This window comes from Dendrobium catenatum, unplaced genomic scaffold, assembly GCF_001605985.2.
Source record: "Dendrobium catenatum unplaced genomic scaffold, ASM160598v2 fragScaff_scaffold_188, whole genome shotgun sequence".
Taxonomy (NCBI): Eukaryota; Viridiplantae; Streptophyta; class Magnoliopsida; order Asparagales; family Orchidaceae; genus Dendrobium; species Dendrobium catenatum.
This window is the reverse complement of record NW_021318650.1, coordinates 643602-653855: the sequence shown is the minus strand read 5'-3', so window position 1 is coordinate 653855 and position 10254 is coordinate 643602. Positions and strand designations below refer to the sequence as shown.

The 10254-nt window shown below is 44.9% G+C and overlaps 2 protein-coding genes across 2 annotated transcripts; one reads left to right on the top strand and one right to left on the bottom strand.

The window, feature by feature from the left end:
• The first annotated feature begins 2603 nt into the window (after positions 1-2603).
• LOC114579151 (uncharacterized mitochondrial protein AtMg00810-like) lies at positions 2604-3794 on the top strand. Its single transcript, XM_028692919.1, has one exon. It carries the CDS (start codon positions 2604-2606, stop codon positions 3792-3794), a length of 1191 nt encoding a protein of 396 aa, XP_028548752.1.
• Positions 3795-4330: 536 nt separating this feature from the next.
• LOC114579150 (protein disulfide isomerase-like 2-3) lies at positions 4331-4937 on the bottom strand. The gene is made up of 2 exons (XM_028692917.1): positions 4767-4937; positions 4331-4678 (listed from the first exon to the last, which is right to left on the bottom strand). The coding sequence occupies exons 1-2, from the start codon at positions 4884-4886 to the stop codon at positions 4346-4348; spliced, it is 453 nt and encodes a 150-aa protein (XP_028548750.1). The 5' UTR covers positions 4887-4937; the 3' UTR covers positions 4331-4345.
• Positions 4938-10254: the final 5317 nt, after the last annotated feature.

Sequence of the window (10254 nt, the reverse complement as noted above, 5' to 3'; positions counted from 1 at the left end):
AATCCCTCCCTCCTCCACCACCATACAATCTGAAATGCCCACCGACTCCATTACTATACCTCAACCCCTCAAGTTCCTTGTGTCCAACATCAAGAACTTAGCACCCCAGTCCCTCACGGTGGAGAATTACACAATCTGGCGCATGCAGATCCTTCAGCATTTCGCGGTGAACGGTTACTCCGGCCATCTCACCGGTGTGACGCAAGCACCCGCCGATAAAGCCTCTGACGCCTACACTCGCTGGCGCATCGTTGACAGTAATCTTCTTTCAGCTCTTTTCTCAACCATTTCGCAATCTATACTACCCTACATCATCAACTCTGGCACCACCACCGAAGCTTGGACCGTTCTTGAACGGCGCCTTCAGCCGACCAGTCGTTCACGAGTTATGCAACTCAAGAACGAACTCTACAGGATCATGATGAAAGATCTGTCGCTACAAGATTATCTAACTCGCATCAAATCAATCGTTGACAATATTTCCGCGTCCGGCTCCAAAATTGAACCGAAAGATGTCATGTTACACATCCTAAATGGCCTTCCACCAACGTTCAATTCGTTCAAATCAACCATACGAAATTCCCTTCTCCCGATTGATTTGGATACCTTTTACTCTCTCTTGTGTAATGAAGAACTTCACTTACAGCAAGAACAGCAGCTCGATCTTCATCAAACAGCTTCTCCAACCGCTCTGTACGCGTCTTCAAACAACCAATCTTGCGGAAGACAAAACCGGGAATTCTTCAAGAACAAGAACCCGCCGAACCAGGTCACCACATCGATCAATCAACAAAATACTCCCAGCGTCCAAAACTCAACCCGCTCGACCTGTCAAATATGCGGAAAACTCGGCCACGTCGCCCTCAACTGTTGGCATAGATGTAACTTCAAATACGCTCCCACGGACACTCGCCAACCGCGTGCTCTTCTTGCCAACCCGCCGACCGCTCAAAATCACGATTGGGTTCTTGATTCCAGAGCGTCTATTCATCTAACTCCGGATGCGAATAACCTCTTCTACCCAACGGCGTACACTGGACCAGATTCGGTCTCCACTGCTAACGGCATGACGATGCCAATTCACAACTCCGGGCAAGGTCTCCTACCCCTACCCGACAATTCTCGTAAGTTGTTTCTTCGTAATCTTCTTCATGTGCCCGCTCTTACGCATAACCTTCTTTCGGTCTCCAAATTGACTAAAGATAACTCTATTTCTATTTCTTTCGACATTAACGGATTTGTTATTAAGGATCTTCAGGACCACCGTCCGTCTCTTCATGGTCGTCTGCTTAACGGCCTCTACCAAATCCGGCAGCCATCGAATCCCACGCACACGGCTCTTGCTGCCACTACACCGTCAACACAACTTTGGCACGCTCGTCTTGGACACCCGAGTTCCAATGTTATTTCAGTTCTTGCTAAACATTTTTCTGAAATACCGACTGTACCTCATTCCTTTTATTGTATCTCTTGTAACCTGGCCAAGAGCCATAAATAGGTTTTTAATAAAAATGAATCTACAACTTCTTACCCTTTTGAACTTGTTCACACTGATGTATGGGGTCCGGCTCCGTTACCCTCGCTCGAAGGATATCGCTACTACATTATCTTTATCGACGATCATACATGTTACTCTTGGCTCTACCTCATGCACACCAAACAGGAAGCTCTCACTAAATTTAAATCGTTTTGTTCTCTAATCAAAAATAAATTTAATCAAACGCCTAAGACTCTCCGATCTGACGGCGGTGGGGAGTTCACCAGCACTATGTTCAAAATGTTCCTGCATGACAACGGTATTCAACAACAGCTTTCTTGCCCTCATACGCCAGAACAGAATGGTCTTGCGGAGCACAAGCATCGCAATCTCCTGGAGCTCACCCGTGCTCTTCTTCATGCGTCCAGCACACCGCACAAATTTTGGGCAGAAAGCTCTCTCGACCGCGCATTATCTGGTAAATCATCTACCCTCTAAAGCCATAAATCTTCAAATTCCCTCGCAATGTTTGCACAGAACACCGCCGACTTATACTCATCTCCGGACCTTCGGATGCCTCTGCTTTCTATGGCTAAAACCCTACTCATCAAACAAATTATCACCAAGATCCGTGGAATGTGTCTTTCTTGGATACTCCTCGCTCCATAAAGGGTATAAGTGCTACGATATCAAAAACAACCGGACCTATACCTCTCGTCATGTTTTTTATGAACAAAACTTCCCGTATAAAGACCTTAGCTCTACCAACCTAGTATCCGTTCAATCTACTCCAACGGTCACTCCACTTCTTCTACCCCCCGTCACTTCTGTATCCACTCACTTATCACCGTCTTTGCCACATTCTGCCTCGCTACCCCAACGCAAACATCACGGATCACCCATCTCTGTTTCCCGTGAACACAACTTTCAATCTCAATCCCCCATACCCACCTCTCATGATCGGGCTCCCCCTCCTTATTCCAAACCCACTCATCAAATGCAAACTAGACTTAAGTCCGGAATCATCAAACCCAAACAAATCTTTAATCTTCTCACTCAATCCGCACCTAGTACGACTCCTTCCACATACAATCAGGCATCAAAACATGAACACTGGAAGAAGGCTATGACGGAAGAAATCACGGCGCTTACAAACCAGCACAACTGGTCTCTGGTTCCGCAACCGCCCAACAAACCACTTCTTGGCTGCAAGTGGACTTTCAAAACGAAACTACTACCCAATGGACAGGTTGATCGATACAAAGCTCGGCTCGTCGCTCTCGGTTACAACCAGCAATTCGACATCAATTATACCGAAATCTTCAGTCCTGTGGCAAAGATGCCAACGATACGACTCTTGTTAACCATCGCTCTCAATCGTAAATGGTCCATACATCAACTCGACGTCTCCAATGCTTTCCTTCATGGAGATCTTCAAGACGACATTTATATGCGCCAACCGCCCCGCTTCGTCGACCCAGAGAATCTGGACTTAGTCTGCAAGCTTCACAAATCACTCTATGGTCTCAAACAAGCACCTCGACAATGGTTTCATAAGCTAACAATGTTTCTCCAGACTCAAGGCTTCAGGTTCAGTCGTTCCGATCCCTCTCTTCTAATCTTTCATAAAGCTCATATACAAATATACTTTCTTATTTACGTTGATGATTTTCTTGTAACAGGGAATGACAACTCTGCGATCCAGCACATTCTCGGTCAGCTCCAAGCCCAATTCGCCCTCAAGCAGCTAGGACAAATCTCACTCTTCTTAGGCATACAAGTAATTCAATCCACAAATGGCTATTTTCTCACACAACAACACTATGCTATGAAAATTCTATACGACGCGGGTTATGCCAATTGCAAACCGGCACCAACGCCAGTCACACCCGCCTCAAAACATGAACAATCGACCGACTCTCCATTCCATGATCCGACTCTCTACCGCAAGCTCGCCAGGTCCTTACAATACCTCACCATAACGAGACCGGACATTGCTTTTGCCACTAATGTCGTCTGCCAACGCATGCAAGATCCTACCGATCAAGACTTCAAAGCACTCAAGCGGCTATTACGCTACATCAAAGGCACCGTCACCTATGGTCTCCCGATCACCACCAGCCCCCTTGAGCTGCGATCCTATACGGATGCCGATTGGGCCTCCGATGCTTTCGACCGGAAGTCTATATCTGGCTACTGCACATTCCTAGGTCCCAACCTCATTTCCTGGACCATCAAGAAGCAAGTCACTGTTGCCAAGTCGTCCACCGAGGCAGAGTATCGCTCCCTCACAGCTGCAATTTTTGAAGTGATCTAGCTCCGTCGTTTGGCCGAGGACCTTCACATACCACAGTCATCTCCAACAATAATTCATTGTGACAACACTTCGGCACTAGCCATTGCCAAAAATCCTGTGTTCCATGCAAGGACGAAACACATCGAGATCGACTATCACTTCATACGACAGCATATCAGTTCAAATGCTATTCAGCTTGTTCATATCTCCTCCAACGATCATATTGCCGACATATTGACCAAACCGTTTTCCATCACTAGGTTTAATGAACTACACACCAAATTAAGCATTCGACCCTTGAATGCTTAATTTGCGGGAGGATATTAGCAATAATGAACAGACTCTTATATTATTTTACTTTTTCTGCCATTACTTAGTCTATATAAGCAACCACTGTAATACGTTTTAGAGATGAAATACAATGCTTTCTCTTTCTCTGTGTTAGCCTGTTTCGGTTTCCTCCTCTCTTCTTTCCTCTTCTTGAAGCTTTCTCTCACCAGTACAGCAGTAGCTCAGTGGTTCAGATTTTTAATAATCAAACAGAAAACAGGTACCAGAAAAGGAAAAAAAATCTAGTTGTGCCAAGCGATCGAACAAATTAAACATGATTTAATGATGTCCCGCATCTGACTGTTAAGAAAATGGACCAACAAGCACCAGATTACCGACTCAACGGCTAGAGAAAATCCAATACTTTCTGTAGCGAAACAATGAAAACCACAAAGCTTTTTAGATTGAAGAAGAACCTGGGCAAGAGATTTGTGGGCATCCGCATCCAGCGCAGCAACGGTGGCAACGCCTTTTAGTACGGTGGCGGCCTTTTCCCATATGGGCGTCAAGGCCTGGCAGTGCCCGCACCACGGCGCGAAGAACTCCACCAAAACAATACCATTTGAGTTCAAAACCTGGTATATGCACGAGCTAAAGGGAATCAGCGGAGCATCGACCACTAAAGAGAGATAAAGAGAGGGCGAGAGAGAGAGAGAAGAAGACCTTGGATTTGAAGTTGGAAGGATTCAATTGGAGCACGGGGGAAGAGGCAGAGTAGAGGGCGCCGGCCGGGAAGCCGAAACAGCCGAGCAATAGGAGGAAAGCGACGACAGCCGTCCGCATTTCTTCTTAGGGGTTTCGTTTTCTTCCGCTTCGTTTCCTCGCAGAACTCACCAATGCAGCCTCGAGAGCTAGCCAAGTAATAAAATAGAAGGGGACACGTGTGCCGACCAGTCAGGTTTTGACACGTCATGTTGCATGGTAAATCAGACGCCCTGCTGGCAGGAAGCTTTACTGTAAATACTTCATGGTTCTGATTTTTTTTTATCCATATCTATTAAACATTTTTTTTATTATTATTATTTTAATCATTGGTAAATAAATAAATTTTTGAAATATAAGTAATTAAAATTATTAATTATAATTTATTTATAAATATTTATAAGGATAAATTTATAAAATAATTTATGTGATTTATAATTAAAATAAAGTTTATGAGTATATAAAATTTAAATTATATTAAATTAAATTTTGATTTAATTATTTATTAAACGTTATAATATTATAGTTTAAGCAATCAATGTTAAATTATAATATTTGAAATTAGATAAATAATTCAAGTCAATTTTTTTTTTTTAAAATTAGAAAATAACAAAGACCTCGCAAAAAATTTATTAAACTTTTCACAGATAATAAATTAAAGCTTAAATTGAAGAAAAAAAGTTAAAAGTTGAAATAATCAACAATGAGTGAAACAAAACTGTGTACTGAAATGTATTTTACGAGAGTAGTAAGAAAATTATTCAAACGAATCCGATGGAAATTTTAATATACGAATCTTTTGAGTGGATTCATCTAAGGCTTTGATTTCGTGACTAGTTTTTTTAACTGGTTTTAAGCAGTAGTTTTCTGTAGAAGAAATATCTTGTACTAAGAAGCTAGAGTTAGAAAAGCATTAGAAAGCTTTTTCAAATGAAGTCTTAGGTTTTGTTTGGAACATTTTCTTACTTACTTCTTAATCACGCTTTTAGATAAAAATTTTAATCATTTTATTACTAAAAAATTATTTTAACAAAGCGGTCAAGAAACTGTATTCCCAACTAAGCTTAAGTTGAGCAGCTGCAGCACAAGAGGCCATTGGTCACACAAGAGATTAAATGATAATTGAAAAAAAACCTTGAGCAACATATGAGTACTAGTACTTTATTAAGATGAAGACGCTAGATTTGTTTATTTAATTTATGATTGAAATTCAAATAAATATGGACATCAACTTAACAAGTAAATCCATAAATATATAGAGAAAAAAGAAAAAAAATATATGAAAAATAAAAGTATTCTAACCAAATATCTCTTGTTGATGAGGTAATAACGACTTATAGAGATAAAATCTTTAAACTATTCTAGCAAGCAAAATATTAAAGATATCAATAAGAAGTGAAGTTATATAAGAGAACAAATTCAAAAGAAAACAAACAAATTGTGCGTCCGGATATTCGCGGCGGTAGAGAAATATATAGTTTAACGTCTATAGCGTTGTACGGAAGATCGCAGCACACATCAGCAATAAGTGAAGAGGGTGTAGCGTTCATAGACCCAAAGTTTTTACGTGGAAACCCTGAAAAGGGGGAGAAAACCACGGGCTTGGCCCGGTTTTGAATGAATCCACTAGTATTTGTAGTCGATTAACAAAATGAACCTTCCTAGGCAGAAGGCCCTCTGGATTGATGTAGCAGAATGTACATCATATAGATTGCATACATGAGTAAGAGTTACATATACAGGTTTTTTGCCTGAAGGACCGTGGTCGGCAGGAGACCGGAGGTCGGCAGAGACCCTGGGTGCGTAGAAAACCGTTGTCTGTTGATGAGGGTCGGAAGGACCATAGTAGGCGACAAGGCCTTGTAAAGAACGGTAGTCGGCAGGAGACCGTAGTTGGGGAGACACGTAGTCGGTCCGGAGACCCGAATAGTCGGCCGGAGACCTAAGTCGGCAGGAGGACGGTAGTGGCCGGAGACCGTGTGGCCGAAGACCGTAGTCGCAGAGACCGTAGTCGGGCCGGAGACCGTAGTCTGGTGATGAGGTCGCGAGAACCGTATTTTAGGCACAGTGGTAGGAAGGACCGTAGGCGTAAGGAGATAAGAGTCCAGGTGTAGTTCCCAGTTCACTTGGAACAGATCAGATGTTGATCGTCTGGCCGTTGGTAAGACGTCGGATCTTAAGCAGGACGTCAGGTCTTCATGCAGGACGTCGGGCTCTTTCAGCAGACGTCGGACTTAACCTTCGGCCTTGAAACAAGACGTCGACGTCTCTTGGCACGTAAGTAGGGACTGAGTGTCAGGGCACTTGACACAAGAGTCGGGTCTTTGGCAGAGATGTAGGGACTGCAGTCGGCCCTTAACAAGACGTCGGCATTGGCAGGACGTCGGGGAATGAACGCGGGCTTAAGCGTGTCCGGCGAAAGTTTTGTTGGGTGGTCGGCGAGTTCCTGCGGTGGTCCGGCTGTGGTCCGACGAGATTCGCGACGGGGTCGCGGTGGTCCGGCGACGTTCTGCGGTGGTCGCGTGGTCCGGCGGTTGTCGAGGAGAATCCCTGTCCTTCTCTTTCTCTTCTTTCTCTCTCTTGCTTAGGATCCTCTCTTGTGAAGAATGAGGCTCTATTTATAATTTTCGGAGTGCATGGCCCGTTAAAAAGCATTGAGATCAGAGGCGAAAGGGAGTGTCCAATGACGGAACGATATGAATCCTACGACATGTACCGTTCATTGGACATTGAAGGCCTATGTAGATGCGGATATTCTGTGACTTGGGCTCGATTGGACTTCGTCTCGTCAGAGCCCTTCTCGATTCGAATATAACGCTCGTCAAAAATTGGAGTCCGCTTGGTAACTCAAATTGCAGTTTGAAACCTTCCAACAGCGCTTTGAGCCTTTGATCAGACTCATTTAAAGCTCGGATGGTGTTGATCCTTGGTTTTGTCGATTGGGTTGGTATTTCGAGAACGCTCAGTTTGACTGTAAGCTCGCTGGAAATCGAGTTCGGTTGCTCCTTACTGAATTAATTTTTGAAGTTTTCAACTAGCTTTTGGCTTCGAGATTTCGTGCCCGATCAAGCTAATTTTTGGATACCGTATCAGTTTGCCCCCCTATTTCGGACGATCGAAGCTCCAGAAGGTCCGAAAATAATGTGTTCCCAAAAATTTTACCTTGGACCGAATCGCAAAAAATTGCGTTCCAAAAGTTGAATCATTTGCAACAAATTGATTGTAGAGGCCGCCGTTTGAGTCCCGAATTGTCAGAAATTGAGTCCGGAATGTCGAGAAACGTGTCCTGGGACCCAAAAAACGTCCGAATCGGACTGTCCCTGGCAAAAAGTCGGTACCCGGGTAAGGTTTTGACGGCCGAACTGCCGGAACCGGCCTGGCCGGCCGCCCTGCCAGCATGCCGGCGGCGCCGGCGAGCGCGCCGCGCGAACAGCCGCGCCCCTGCCTGGCGCGCAGGTTTGCGCCGGCAGTTGCTGGCCGAGAATTCCAAATTTTGAGTTTTTTTTTTTTAAATTGAGCGTGTGGGCCAGAAAATTCTGAAAAAATTCCTGAAAAAAATTCTGAAAAATTCAGAAAAATTTGAAAAAAATTTAAAAATTTCTAGAGAACTCTAGAACTTCCTCATTCTTTCCCTCCAAAAACCTATAATAGGAACCCTGAAGGCCTTTAGGGAAAACTTGCAACTTCTCTTCTTCTCTTCTCTTCTCCCTCTGTCCTGCTATGAGGTCCTTCCCTCAGGTGGTTCGAGCCCTCTCTGGCAAGGAAGTCCGGAATTTTTACTTTTTCTCTTCTCCCTCTGTCCTTCACTATTGAGGCCTTCCCTCGGTTTATCCGAGGCCCTCTCTTGGCAAGAAAGTCCGGAGATTCCCTTCTTCTCTTCTCCCTCTATCCTTTCTATTGAGGACCTTCCCTACGTTTTCTCGAGGCCCCCTCTCTTGGCAAGGAAGTTCGAGATTCCCCTCTCTCTTCTCCTCTGTCCTTTCTATTGGGCCTTCCCTCGATTTTTCGAGGCCCCTCTTCTTGGCAAGGAAGTGCGGAGATTTCCCTCCTTCTCTTCTCTCTCGTGTCCTTACCATGAGGCCTATCCCTCGATTTTTTCGAGGCCCCTCTACTTGCGCAAGGAAATTCCGGAGATTTTCCCCCGCTTCTCTTCTCCCATGTCCTTACCATTGAGCATTCCCTTGATTTTTCGACCCCTCTCTTGGCAAGAAGTCCGGAGATTTTCCCTTACCCCTCTTTCTTCGAGATATCTTGTGGAGTTCCGATGTTTGGTGGTTGGCAATGAGTCAGATAGACCGTTGTAAGTAGACGAGGTCTGGAATGACGGGCAAACTTCCAGCATCGGGGGAAGTATGATACAGGCATGAATTTTCAACACGGGTATCATACGCGTCGGTAGAGTACCGAACGAAAGTCTATTAACTGTAGAAAGTCCGACAATCCTGTAGAATGTACAAAGTCGGTGTAGAGGCGCAGTCGGGTAGAAAGATCAATAAAGGACTCGTCGACGGCAAGGAATTTCAGATGAGTAGAAGTCCGCTGCACGAGCAGAAGTTCAGACGACAAGGGTTGAAGTCCGACTCATGTAGAAGTACGGGCCTCGAGCAGAATCCGATGAAAGTTTCGTCGACAGGCAGAAGTCCGACGATGAGTAGAAGTCCGCTGATGAGCAGAAGTTCGACGACAAGGAGAAGTCCGACGTTGTATAGAAGTACGACCTCGGGCAGAAGTACGATGAAAGTTCGTCGACGGGCAGAAGTCCGACGACGGTTAGTAGTCTGACGGCAGACAGAGTCCGCAGTCGGAGTAGATGACTGACGAAAGTTCGTCGACGAGCAGAAGTCTGACGACGAGTAAGAATGTCGCTAACGAGCAGAAGTCTAGAGGTCGAGTAGAAGCTCCGTAGTGGTAGAGGCTGCAGCGTCAAGTAGAAGAGCGATCGAAGGTCTGTTGCGAGCAGAAGTATCGACGACGGTAGAAGTCCGCTAACAAGAGGAAGTCCGACGTTGAAGTAAGTCCGCTGACGAGCAGAAAGTTCGACTTTTGAGTAGAGCCGCTGACGAGCAGAAGTTCGACGTCGAGTAGAAAGTCGCTGACGAGCAGAAGTCACTGACGATCGAGATAGAATATTGTCGGGTAGTAAGACGACGAAAAGTCGTCGCACGAGCCAGAGTCCGACGACGGGTATTTAGTCCGATGAAAGGAGAATTTTTGGCGTCGTGTAATAGGTCCGTCGAAAAGTCCTGCAGGCAAAAGTTTAGCGCAGAGAGCGAAATTAAAATCCGGGAAGAATGTTTAACTTATGGAGAACCGTCAGAATACGAAGTCTATTGAGACATTCTAGCGACGTTAACCAAGGACGTGAGACTTTTCCGATGTTGAAGTCGGAGCCCTGCTCGACACGTTAACCTGTGTGGAAGGAGTCGGGGAGAATCCACTAAGGATGTGA